This window comes from Microcaecilia unicolor, chromosome 2 (assembly GCF_901765095.1).
Source record: "Microcaecilia unicolor chromosome 2, aMicUni1.1, whole genome shotgun sequence".
In the NCBI taxonomy this organism is placed as follows: domain Eukaryota; kingdom Metazoa; phylum Chordata; class Amphibia; order Gymnophiona; family Siphonopidae; genus Microcaecilia; species Microcaecilia unicolor.
Genome location: NC_044032.1, coordinates 7,073,193 through 7,087,246, shown reverse-complemented (window position 1 = coordinate 7,087,246; position 14,054 = coordinate 7,073,193). Strand labels below are relative to the sequence as shown.

The 14,054-nt window shown below is 43.1% G+C and overlaps 1 protein-coding gene across 1 annotated transcript in view; it reads left to right on the top strand.

The window, feature by feature from the left end:
* The window catches only part of LOC115461801 (C-type lectin domain family 12 member B-like), a 179,837-nt gene extending 166,052 nt beyond the window's left edge, over nucleotides 1-13,785 (top strand). Inside the window, exons 10-11 of the mRNA XM_030191844.1 lie at nucleotides 7,966-8,048; nucleotides 13,607-13,785. Coding sequence (XP_030047704.1) covers nucleotides 7,966-8,048; nucleotides 13,607-13,766 — 243 coding nt within the window. The 3' untranslated portion in view covers nucleotides 13,767-13,785. The remainder of the gene's footprint in view (nucleotides 1-7,965; nucleotides 8,049-13,606) is intronic.
* The last annotated feature ends 269 nt before the right edge of the window (nucleotides 13,786-14,054 follow it).

Below are 14,054 nucleotides of genomic sequence, written 5' to 3'. Positions count from 1 at the left end.
AAGATTGCGCTCAATTGTTACGCCTAGGAGTTTCAGGGTGTCCGCAACAGGGAGAGTGTGGTTTGGTGTGTTTATGTTGGGATAGTTGATTTTATTATACTGCGATGATAATATTAGGCATTGTGTCTTTTCTGTATTCAGCTTTAGTTGGAAAGTGTCTGCCCATTAGTTCATAATTTGGAAGCTGCAATTTATTTTGTCTGCAATTTCTGATAAGTCATTTTTGAATGAAATATATATTGTCATAGCATCGGCATAAATATATGGATTTAAGTCTTGGTTGGATAATGCTTTGGCCAAAGGTAACATCATTAGGCTATCCTTCTTAGTTTCCATAGTGTTCTGAAACATGTTGGTGTTACCGCTGATATTTGATTTTCCAGTGATAGATGTTTATCTAGGACGATTCCCAGTATTTTTAGTTGTGTTTTGATTTAGTATGTTTGATTGTTGATTGTGAATCTTTGGTAGGTTGTGCGGATTGGTTAGAACCAGGAATTTAGTTTTGTCCCTGTTTAATGTAAGTTTGAATGTTGTTGCTCAGTTTTCCATAAGGTCCAGGCCTGTTTTGACTTTGTCCAGTATTTCAGTGATGCTGTTGTTAAAAGATATGTAGATTGTGGGGGCGGAGCAAGATGGCGGCGGCGATGAGAACGCTCCACGAGTAACTCCGTGTATGCGAGGTTTAAAACCCTATCTTCGAGTGAATTTTCCTCAGAAAAATATTTTCTTCTTGAACAATAGCCTATAATGCCACACACGAAGAGAAAGGGTTTGGTAAGGGCCGTGACCCATCCGGCTCTAACATCAACACCAACCCAGCAAACTATGGAAAGTTACCTCGTGAGATCCGCAACAATAGCGACAGGAGATCCCGCTGAGATATTGGACCAGGGAGAGTCCATTCTCTTGGGACAGGACGTTTCATTGTCCCCTCCATCGCATTACCCGCCGCCTCAGCCCGCAGAGCCCGATAGCGGGGGCGGTACCAAAGACCGCGAGAGCGAGGAACGGACCGCCCGAGTGGGGCCTGCGGTCGAGGTTTCTGCTGGGAGTTCTAGAACAGCATTACAGAATCCAGGGAAGGGTTCATCTGAGGTGGTAACCCTTGCGGCGATTTGGGAAATGTTACAGACTGTGATGGCATCAACTGGTAAAATAGCAGGACTTGTGAGTAATGTTCAAGAATTATCTGTTTCTTTTGCATCGATGAAAAATGATATAACTGAGAAAATTAACCATCTAAATTCAGAAAATATTAAATTGAAGGAAACATCGTTAAATCTGATAAAAGATACTACAATGATAAAAAATAGACTGGAATACTTTGAAAATTACAACAGGAGATTGAACTTGCGTTTATTAAACTTTCCTTGTACTCCAGTTTATCCTCCATTGGAGATATTTAAGAGATATCTAATAGAACATTTGAAATTTTCTCCAGAGAATATACCACCACTTAACAAAATTTATTTTCTACCTACAAAAAAGAATGGTGAAATACCACCACAAGGAGACTTAAATGTATCAGATTTATTAGAATCCTCATTAACCTCTATAACGGAGAGAAGAACTCTTTTGGCTTCGTTTGTATTTCAGCAAGATCTGGATTTAGTGAGGAAGATGGCGCTAAGAAATATACAAACTCCATTTTATGGAGGGAAAATCTGGGTTTTCCCAGATATTACAAAACAAACTCAAGCCAGAAGGAAAGACTTTCTTTCATTGAGAGCTGCAACAGTAGCGTTGGGAGCAACTTTTAATTTGAACTATCCATGCAAATGTAATATAAAATATATGGGTGTGAAATATGTTTTCCTTTTTCCTGAACATTTGAAAGTATTCATAGAACAGAAAAAAGTAATATAGTACTAGTTTATGTCTCGTAGCCTGAACACAACCTGAATGGGTAATTAAGTAGAATTTAATGTGGATATAATCGTTAAGCCTTCTCTTTTGCTATTTTAAACTATTCCTAATAGTTAAGAATCCTATCTCCGAAGGAACGACTCCTAACCCCCTATTTTGGTGGTCTAATGTAAGTCATACATATTACTACAAATTGTTTGTTTTCTTAATTTAATAGATTACTGACTGTTTTTTTTTCCTATTCAAGTGTAATACTTGTAACTAAATGAAAAATGATAAATAAAGAATTAAAAAAAAAAAAAAGATATGTAGATTGTTACATCGTCAGGTATATGAATGGGTTAAAGCCCTTTGCTTCCAAATTTTTTTCCAAGTGTTGCCATCATTATGTTGAACTGAATTGGTGATATTGGAGATCCCTGTGGTACTCCATATTCTGGTTCCAGGAAGCCGAAAACTGATTGCACATCTTTATATTTATTTATTTATTTGTTACATTTGTATCCCACATTATCCCACCTATTTGTAGGCTCAATGTGACTTACATAGTACCGGAGAGGCCTTTGCAGGTTCCGGTGTGAACAAATACAGGGTGATGTAAGATCTGGTTCTTAGGAAGCCATTGAACCATGCTGCGACTACTCCGCATATTCCCATGTTGTCGAGTAGGGTCATAAGTGTTGTGTGTCTACTAGATCGAACGCACTTGACATGTCGAATTGTAGAAGTTAAATGTTTTGTTCTCGGCTTATTAGGCTTTTAAACTTCATTATCAGGATGGTTAGTACAGTCTCCGTGCTGTGTTGTGGTCTGAAGCCTGATTGGGAGATGTTAAGGACTGAGAATTGTGTCAGGTATTATGTTAGTTGCTGTGTTACTAGGCCCTCCATTTTTTTGATCAGTACTGGTATTGAGGCCACTGGTCTGTAGTTTGTGATGTCACTGATTTTGCTAGTTGTGTTTTAGGTATTGGGGTAAGTATTATCTTTCCTTTGTCTGTCGGGAATTGCCCTTTTGTAAACAGTGATGTGTTTGGTAAAGCATTCGATGAACCAGTCTGGTGGGTCTTTCATCATGTAGTTAGGGCAGTTATCTAGTATGCATCGTGCGTGTGCGTATTTTGCTAGTAGTGATCTTATTGTGTCCGGTTTGGGTGTTTTGAAAGAGAGCCATATTCTGTCTGCTGTGATTTGGGTGTCTTTTGTTTTGCATTCTTGTAGGAAGTCTACGATGGCTGTCTGTGGTTTTGTTAAATCTGATCTTGTCATCGTTATTTTATGTTCAAAGTATTGTGCAAGCTCATCTCTCTTTGGTGGTATTTCAGTTGATGCTAGGACATCGTGGGTTTTCAGTAAGGTCATGAGTTTGAATAGTTTTTCGTGTTGCTCTGTTCTGGATTGGCATAAGAGCTATAGTATTCTGCTTTAGCTTTTTTTTATGTTGTGTGTGTATGTTCTTATAGCTTTTCTCCACATGAATTTGTTTGTGTTAGTCTTGGTTTTGGCCCATTTTCTTTCTAGTTTCCTACATAGTTTTTTCATTTGTACTAGTTCATAGTTAGACCATGGATGTGGTTGTTTTTGGTTCCTTGTTTTCGTTTTGAGTGGTGCTATTTTGTTTAGTGTGTTTTTTCGCTTATTTCATCCCAGATTTTCATGAAGTGAATGTCCTTAGGTGATATGTTTCTGTGTTCATTCATCATTGTTGTCCAGAAGATCTGATTGGCCACCTTCTGTCTGGTAGTGAACATGATTGGTTTCCTTGGTTCTCTGTTCTTGCTGTTTTCTTTCCATTAAAGTGTAAGTGTGAGCTTGCTGTGGTCTGACCATGGTATCTCTTCCCATTTGTGGTTTTCTAGTATGAAAATGGAAGAAGAAACCAACTGAAAATAATAAGAAACAGCATAAGGAATGCCAAGTCAAATGCAAAGCACTGATAAGGATGGCAAAGAGGGACTTTGAAAAAAAGGTTGCATTGGAGGCAAAAACACATAGTAACATTTTTTTTAGGTATATTAAAAGCAGGAAGCCGGCAAAAGAATTGGTTGGACAGCTAGATGACTGAGAGGTAAAAGGGGCGATCAGGGAAGACAAAGCCATAGCAGAGAGATTAAATGAATTCTTTGCTTCGGTCTTAACTGAGGAAGATTTGAGAGAGATACCGGTGCCAGAAATGGTATTCGAAGCTGATGAGTCAGAGAAACTGAATGAAATCTCTATAGACCTATAGGATGTAATGGAGCAATTTGACAAATTGAAGAGTAGCAAATCTCCTGGACTGGTTGATATTCATCCAAGAGTACTGATAGAACTGAAAAATGAACTTGCGGAACTATTGTTAGTAATATGTAATTTATCCTTAAAATCGAGTATGGTACCGGAAGATTGGAGGGTGGCCAATGTAATGCTGATTTTTAAAAAAGGTTCCAGGGAAGATCCGGGAAAATATAGACTGGTGAGTCTTACATCGGTGCCAGCCAAAATGGTAGACACTATTATAAAGAAAAAAATTACAGAGCATTTTCAAAAGCGTGGATTAATGAGACAAATCCAACATGGATTTAGTGAAGGGAAATCTTGCCTCATCAATCTATTGTATTTCTTTGAAGGGGTGAACAAACATGTGGATGAAGGGGAGCCGGTGGATATTGTGTATCTGGATTTTCAGAAGGCGTTTGACAAAGTACCTCATGAAAGACTCCAGAGGAAATTGGAGATCAATGGTAGTGTCCTATTGTGGATTAAAAACCGGTTAAAAGATAGAAAACAAGAGAGTAGGGTTAAATGGTCAGTATTCTCAATGGAGAAGGGTAGTTAGTGGGGTTCCCTAGGGGTCTGTGCTGGGACCGCTGCTTTTTAACATATTTATAAATGACCTAGAGATGGGAGTAACTAGTGAGGTAATTAAATTTGCTGATGACACAAAGTTATTCAAAGTCATTAAATCACGGGAGGATTGTGAAAAAATACAAGAGGACCTTTCGAGACTGGGAGACTAAGCGTCTAAATGGCAGATGATGTTTAATGTGAGCAAGTGCAAAGTGATGCATGTGGGAAAGAGGAACCCGAATTATAGCTACGTCATGCAAGGCTCCACGTTAGGAGTCACCAACCAAGAAAGGGATCTAGGTGTTGTCGTTGATGATACGTTGAAACCTTCTGCTCAGTGTACTGCGGCAGCTAAGAAAGCATATAGAATGTTAGGTATTATTAGGAAAGGAATGGAAAACAAAAATGAGGATGTTATAATGCCTTTTTGCTCCATGGTGCGACCGCACCTCAAATATTGTGTTCAATTCTGGTCTCCACATCTCAAAAAATATATAGTGGAATTGGAAAAGGTGCATAGAAGGGTGACGAAAATGATAAAGGGAATGGGACGACTTTCCTATGAGGAAAGGCTAAAGTGGCTAGGGTTCTTCAGCTTAGAGAAAAGACGGCCGAGGGAAGATATGATAGAGGTCTATAAAATAATGAGTGGAGTGGAATGGGTAGAAGTGAAGCGTCTGTTTACTCTTTCCAAAAATACTAGGACTAGGGGACATGCAATGAATCTACAAAGTAGTAAATTTAAAACGAATCGGAGAAAATTTTTATTCACTGAACTTGTCACTACTCCATCCTCATCCTCCTCGACCTATCCGCCGCTTTTGACACTGTCAATCATGATTTACTTCTTGCCACACTGTCCTCATTTGGGTTCCAGGGCTCTGTCCTCTCCTGGGTCTCCTCTTTTCTCTCCCACCGTACCTTCAGAGTACATTCTCATGGATCTTTCTCCACCCCTATCCCACTCTCTGTTGGAGTTCCTCAGGGATCTGTCCTTGGACCCCTTCTTTTTTCAATCTACACCTCTTTTCTGGGCTTGCTGATATCAACTCATGGTTTCCTATACCATCTTTATGCTGATGACACCCAGCTTTACCTCTCCACACCAGACATCACTGCAGAACCCAGGCCAAAGTATAAGCCTGCTTATCTGACATTGCTGCCTGGATGTCCAACCGCCACCTGAAACTGAATATGGCCAAGATCGAGCTCATTGTCTTTCCACCCAAACCCACTTCTCCTCTCCCTCCACTCTCTATTTCAGTCGACAACACCCTCATCCTCCCCGTCTCATCTGCCCGCAACCTCGGAGTCATCTTCGACTCCTCCCTCTCCTTCTCTGCCCATATCCAGCAGACAGCCAAGACCTGTCGCTTCTTTCTCTATAACATCAGCAAAATTCGCCCCTTCCTCTCTGAGCACACCACTCAAACTCTCATCCACTCTCTCATCACCTCTCGCCTTGACTACGGCAACCTACTCCTCACTGGCCTCCCACTTAACCATCTATCCCCCCTTCAATCCGTTCAGAACTCTGCTGCCCGTCTTATCTTCCGCCTAGACCGATATGCTCATATCACCCCTCTCCTCAAGTCACTTCACTGGCTTCCGATCAGGTACTGCATACAGTTCAAGCTTCTCCTACTAACCTACAAATGCACTCAATCTGCAGCCCCTCATTACCTCTCTACCCTCATCTCCCCTTATGCTCCTACCCGTAACCTCCGCTCACAGCACAAATCCCTCCTCTCAGTACCCTTCTCCGCCAACTCCAGGCTCCGCCCTTTCTGCCTCACCTCACCCTATGCTTGGAATAAACTCCCTGAGCCCATACACCAAGCTCCCTCCCTGCCCATCTTCAAATCCTTGCTCAAAGCCCACCTCTTCAATGTCGCTTTCAGCACCTAACAATTGTACCTCTATCCTGGAAATCTAGACTGCCCCCAATTTGATTGACTGCACTTTTTTGTCCTTTAGATTGTAAGCTCCTTTGAGCAGGGACTGTCCTTCTTTGTTAGATTGTACAGCGCTGCGTAACCCTGGTAGCGCTTTAGAAATGTTAAATAGTAGTAATAGTAGTAGTAATTAAACTCTGCAGTTCATTTCCAGAAACTGTTGTAAAGGCGGTTAGCTTAGTGGGGTTTAAAAAAGGTTTGAACGGCTTCCTAAAGGAAAAGTCCATAGACCATTATTAAAATGGACTTCGGGAAAATCCACTGCTTGTTTCTTGGATAAGCAGCATAAAACGTATCGTACTGTTTTGTGATCTTGCCAGGTACTTGTACCCTGGATTGGGCACTGTTGGAAACAAGATGCTGGGCTTGATGGACCTTCGGTTTCTCCCAGTATCGCAATACTTGTGTACTTATGGGTTTCTACAGGTACTTGTGACTGGCTTGGTCACTGTTGGGAACAGGATACTGGGCTTGATGGACCATTGGTCTGGCCCAGTATGGCTACTCTTAGCTTAGCCACCTATCCCCCCTTCAATCTGTCCAAAATTCCGCCGCACGTCTTATCTACCGCGTGAACCGATACTCTCATATCACCCCTCTCCTCAAGTCGCTTCACTGGCTCCCAATCCGCTACCGTATACAGTTCAAGCTTCTCCTATTGACCTTCAAGTGCACTCAATCTGCTGCCCCCCATTACCTCTCTACCCTCTTCTCCCCGTATGTTCCTACCCGTAACCTCCACTCTCAGGACAAATCACTCCTATCTGTACCCTTCTCCACCACCGCTAACTCCAGACTCCGCCCCTTCTGCCTCGCAGCACCTTATGCCTGGAACAGACTTCCCGAGCCCATACGCCATGCGCCCTCCCTGCCCATTTTCAAGTCCTTACTCAAGGCCCATCTCTTCTCCCTTGCTTTTGGCGCCTAACCACCTTCCCATTCCTGTTACCTACACTGACTACGTAGTCTGTTACCGTTAGATTGTAAGCTCTCTTGAGCAGGGACTGTCCCTCCCCGTGTTTAAACTTGTACAGCGCTGCGTAACCCTGGCAGCGCTATAGAAATGCTAAGTAGTAGTAGTAGTACTCTTATGTTCTTATGATGGTTATGTTGCAGTCAGAATTTGGTTCATAGGCCTCAGTCTATACAGGCTTCAGGCATACAAACAGATATGGGCAGTATATACTCCTACAAAATTCTGTTCATAAATAAAATATTTTCTGTCTTTGGATAATGTATATTAGTTATCATAGTGCTTTGAATTAAAATATAACAAATGATGTGTAATAGTTTCATCATATTATATCTTTCAGGAATATATAAAGCAGAACTGTAATACCCACTGGGCTTTCATTTGGCCGGACTATCTTTGTGTTTGGCGCGATGGCTCATTACGGTAAGTATATTTCTTTTTTTTTTTTATTTTATTTTATTTATTTATAATTATTCAATTACGAATCACAAGTAAATTCACTTGAACCATAAAAGCAGCTAAACAATATAACCAGCCCTATGGCTTCTATTAAAGAAATACTAAAGAAAATTTTCCTTTAGTTGCTTTAAAGTCCACAATAAGGAGTCCAATTTTTCAAATACTGGAGATACAAGGAAAATTAAATATCTGAAATAATAAAAAGCTAAATCAAGACTTCAGCGTTACAGGCTTGGTGTACAAATAGTTAAAGAGCTCTTTTTGATATTATAAAGGAGCTCAGTTGAGAAGGGTCAAAATACACGTATTTAACAGTTTGATAAGTTACCACTTACATGGATACTTAGGTAAAAAGTCGCTCCTAACTGGAGTGTCTCCTGTTTCAATTGCAAAAACTTTTGTCTACGCTTTTGCGTATCCCTCGACAAGTCAGGAAATAGTAAGTATATTTCTTAATCATTTGTAATCTCTTTTCCCAACCAACACTAGCACAAAAAAATCAAAATGTACAATATACAGAGCATTGCTTCTCTATATTCAGAAAATGTAATTTTAAGACAATGCTGTGACTGTCATCACTTCTGGTAATAAAAGAGCAATGTCTTGTCTATTTCAAACATTCTGCAGTGGAAACTGTCTGTCGAACCACCACATTATGGGGTCCTTTTACTAAGGTGTGCTAATGGATTTACTACTATTAATCATTTCTATAGCAGTACTAGATGTATCAGGGGCGTATCTGCATGGGGCCTCAGGGGCCTGGGCCCCCGCAGATTTCGCCCTGGACCCCCCTACCGCTGCCAACCCTCCCCCTCCGTTGCTCGCCTACCTTCGCTGGCGGGGGACCCCAACCCCCGCCAGCCGAGGTCCGCGTCCTCCTGCCGCTGCCGGCTGCCTTTGGTCCTTTAATTCTTCCATTGAAGCTGGCGCCGACGAAAGTTTCTTTTGAGTCTGACGTCGCTGCACGTTGTACGTGCAGGACGTCAGACTCAGAAATTGTTTCTGAGTCTGACGTCCTGCACGTACAACGTGCAACGTGCAGCGACGTCAGATTCAAAAGAAACTTTTTCGTCGGCGCCAGCTTCAATGGAAGAATGAAAGGACCAAAGGCAGCCGGCAGCGGCAGGAGGACGCGGACCTCGGCTGGCGGGGGTTGGGGTCCCCCGCCAGCGAAGGTAGGCGAGCAACGGAGGGGGAGGGTTAGCAATGGCAGCGGCTGGGGGGAGGGGGATTGGCAATGGCGGGGGGGGGGGGCTATAATGTGCCCCCCCTCTCTGGCCCTGGCCCCCCCTACCGCCGCAGTTCAGATACGCCCCTGAGATGTATGCAGCGCTGTACACCTTATATACAAGCACTTTCTCTGTCCCTAGAGGGCTCGCAATCTAAGCACATATAGTTTGCAATTTATACAGTACATGTGTGAACTTTACTGAACTGTGTCAGAATTTTGTCCCCAGGATCCCCCTCCTTCACAGTCATTGAAAAGTATGTGTAGGATTTGTTTTGGGATCTTGTCAGGTACTTGTGACCTGAATTGGCCACTGTTGGAAACAGGTTACTGGGCTTGATGGACCTTCGGTCTCTCCCAGTATGGCAACGCTTATGTTCTATATTTCTTATGATACAGGTCTATAAAATAATGAGTGGCGTGGAACTGGTAGGTGTGAATCGCTTGTTTACTCTTTCCAAAAATACTAGGACTAGGAGGCACACAATAAAGCTAGAAAGTAGTAAATTTAAAACAAATTGAAGAAAATATTTCTTCACTCACCATGTAATTAAACTCTGGATTTCGTTGCCAGAGAATGAAATCTCCAAATTCTATTACTACTACTACTATTTATCACTTCTATAGTGCTACAAATAGATACGTTGTGCCCTTCCACAGCTAAGGCAAACGTCTGGAGGAATACAGCCCCCCTCCCTCCGAAATGTCCTGTTGCCAAGCCAAACATTATGTACCTGAATCACGGGGTGGCGTCCAGTCACTGCCATCAGTGAGCGGGGGGGCAAGCTAATTGCCCTAATGATACCACAGTAGGCTCCTTCTATATTTCCTACCTCTGGTCCAATATTGTGACTGTATCAAGGAGGTTCGTGCAGAGATGGCTAGAAGGCATGGAAGGCCAATCAAGGTCTGTTGATTCGTCCTAGTCATCTGTATACCTCATGCGCATGGGTCCCCACCATACTAGGATCCCAAGCAGTACCTGTAACCGTGTCACCATCACTGGTATAGTACATGTGTACCTCACATCTAAGCCAGTGCCTGACCACCCCAATGCTTCCAGCATCCCATAGCCTTCTCTGCATTCCTGTATGCAGGTTGACCTCACATTGGACAAATATACACCACATCTGTCCAGTGTCCTTTGGCATGACATATCATTGGTCGTAGACATAACTGATGTCCTCCAGCTACCAACACACAGCCCCTAACTGTCACAGTACCTGCACAGCATTGACCAGGTTGCTATGTGCAGCCCTGGTTGTGTCAAGGTCACATCTGCATAGCTCTGACACATGGAAGGGTAGCACTGAAGCACCTGTCCTGGGTAACAAAAAGGCAGACAGATCAGCTCGCTCAATGCACTCTCATGCACTCAAACATGATACTCATGGCATGTGCCTTCCAGGAAATGTTGGCCTACTGGCCAGGTACAGTGTACATAACTAACACACAGGTATCTCTCCAGCACATGATGTAGCTGAGAAGGAGGAGGGAGAGGCTGCACAGGCCCTGAATGTGCCCCAACCCAAAGAGCTGGATGAACGTGAACCTGTGGAGCCACCTAGGGAGGAGCAACCTGTGTTGTGAGAGGTCCCACAGTCACTGCCACTGGGGCCTAGTCAAGAGGTGCAACCAGTTCTCCCATGTTTGTGCAGCGCTGCGTATGCCTCGTAGCGCTATAGAAATGCTAAATAGTAGTAGTAGTGGTGCAGGAAGAACACCACATATATGGACATGCTTCCCCAGAAGGGCCTGGGCCAGGGTGCACCTGCCTCCAAGGCCCTGTAGCCCAGTATAAACAAGCTGGACCACCACCCCACAGCACAGAGACTCATCTAGTAGAAGGGGCAGCCAGTCATGGAGGCACCCATGTCAACCACTCTGGGTGAGATCCTGCGTGCCACAAGAATGCATTGTGACATGCAGCATGGGCTCAACACAATAGAGGGGCTCTTGCTGAACCTCATCACAGAGGTGCAGATACTGTGGAAGCAGCAGAAGAGGCCACACTGAGCCTCATAAGGACAGTGAGAGCCAAAACTGTGCTGAGATATTGAGAGACTGATCTGTGAATAGTTTGCCCAACTTTTTATTGTTTTACAGAGAAAAAAAATATCTTAAGTTTAAATGTTTGATACACAGCTCTGTGACTCTGTTATTACCAGTGATAGCACATCCCTGGGGAAAGGAGACTGCAGATGCTGGTTTAGGAGAGAGGATGTGTCCAGCTGGCCCTTTATGGTCACAATCGTAGCAGTTTCTTATTACTGACAGGTGCTCATTCTGAAGCCAGGCCGATGAAGGGTGATGTTACATTCCCGGTTTCACCGGAAGCTGTAGTGGGACTCAAGCCTTTCTCTCCAAGGTTCCCTTGCCAGTGCCCAATCCATTAGGCTATGCCTTCAGTAGTGCATCACAGTTGCTGGGAGTGGATGCTGCAGTATAGTGGCATCAGTTGCAGTAGTACTTTGTGTCACCACTGCAGCATCTGACTCAGTATATGGGATCAGCAAGTTGGTTCTGCAGTGTGGGGCATTATGGATCTCTGCAGTCCCCTCTCTACTACTACTACTACTACTACTACTACTACTATTTAGCATTTCTATAGCGCTACAAGGCTTACGCAGCGCTGCACAAACATAGAAGAAAGACAGTCCCTGCTCAAAGAGCTTACAATCTAATAGACAAAAAAATAAAGTAAGCAAATCAAATCAATTAATGTGTACAGGAAGGAGGAGAGGAGGTTACAAGTGGTTATGAGTCAAAAGCAATGTTAAAGAGGTGGGCTTTCAGTCTAGATTTAAAGGTGGCCAAGGATGGGGCAAGACGCAGGGGCTCAGGAAGTTTATTCCAGGCGTAGGGTGCAGCGAGACAGAAGGCGCGAAGTCTGGAGTTGGCAGTAGTGGAGAAGGGAACAGATAAGAAGGATTTATCCATGGAGCGGAGTGCACGGAAAGGGGTGTAGGGAAGGACGAGTGTGGAGAGATACTGGGGAGCAGCAGAGTGAGTACATTTATAGGTTAGTAGAAGAAGTTTGAACAGGATGCGAAAACGGATAGGGAGCCAGTGAAGGGTCTTGAGGAGAGGGGTAGTATGAGTAAAGCGACCCTGGCGGAAGACGAGACGGGCAGCAGAGTTTTGAACCGATTGGAGAGGGGAGAGGTGACTAAGTGGGAGGCCAGCAAGAAGCAGATTGCAGTAGTCTAAACGAGAGGTGACAAGGGTGTGGATAACATGGATAACTTAGCTGTTTAAGGTTAGGCCTGCCTGTTCAGTAGTCTGACTTATACGATATCTGGAAATCTTACCTATATATTTATATCTGTTTATGTCGATAGCTCCCTCCGAAATATAGGTGTGTACATGTCTGTTCAAACACAGAGGGACCCTTTTATTAAGCTACATAACGCAACAGCTTCTTTTCAGAATATCTGTGTCCACATTACCGCACCATAACTGCTTAATGCAGGAGCCCATTTTCACGTGTGAGCAGAAATTCAAATAATAGAAAAGGGCTGAATTTATGGCATTGCTAGAAATGGACGTAGCACATGGGAAAGTCCCATTTTAGGATACGCTAAACCCATTTAATTTTTTTTTTTTTTTGTTACATTTGTACCCCGCACTTTCCCACTCATGGCAGGCTCTATGCGGCGGGCAATGGAGGGTTAAGTGACTTGCCCAGAGTCACAAGGAGCTGCCTGTGCCTGAAGTGGGAATTGAACTCAGTTCCTCAGTTCCCCAGGACCAAAGTCCACCACTCTAACCACTAGGCCATTCCTCCACATTTATTAGTTCAACTTAGTAAAAGGGCCCCTATGTTCCCTTCACAATGCCATGATATAAGTCCCTGTATTATTTTCTTCAACAGATGCAGTAGCTGAATGGTAGATACTCAAAGTGAGTTAAATGGTCAGAAACGGCTTCTCCAGGACTAACTGGACATTTTCAGTGGCACCTAACAGGACGGTGTCACTGACGAATGCCCTGTGAGCGCCTAACCAGCTGTTTTGTAGGCATTCCTGGGGCTGTTTTGGCACTTAGTTGGTTAAGTGCTGATATTTAATACTTAAATAGCTAGGATAACCGCTTAAATAGGACCACAGAAAAAACACAGTCCCTATCTTTATGCGGTTCATCATAGCCAAATATCGCTACGTTTTGTCCGGAAACGTCTGCCTGGATATGACTCACCATTGAATATCTTGGCATAAAGCCAGCAGTGCTCTGCAAAATGCTGAGTATCTACCCCGTTCTAACTCCCTGGGCGTTGTTTATTTTATTTTTCCAGAATATACTATCTTATTAATAAAAATGGAGAAATACATGAACAATCTAATGTGGGATTTCTATATCGCTGGATTTGTGAAAAAGACACTGACAAGCTAACATTCCAAGGTAACTTTTCTTCTGAAGCTTTGAGAAACAAAGACTGCATTTGGAAGAAATGATGTCTACTCTGAAGTATTGGAGTCCCAGTATAAGTACATGTAATAATAAATGCATTGCCTCTTTTTCAAATTTCATTTCATTTATTCATTTAAATCATATTCCTAGCAAAGGAAAAATTATGCATGGGTTACTAAGCCAGTGGTCAGTTATACACTTTGCAGTAGGGAAGGGAAACTATGTTAGAATTTTTCTGAGGTCAAAGTAGCCTTTTCTATCAAGGGTTCCTCGATGATACATTATCTCCCGGATTCTATATAGAGTGTGGGCAAATTGCGTGCACAACTTCA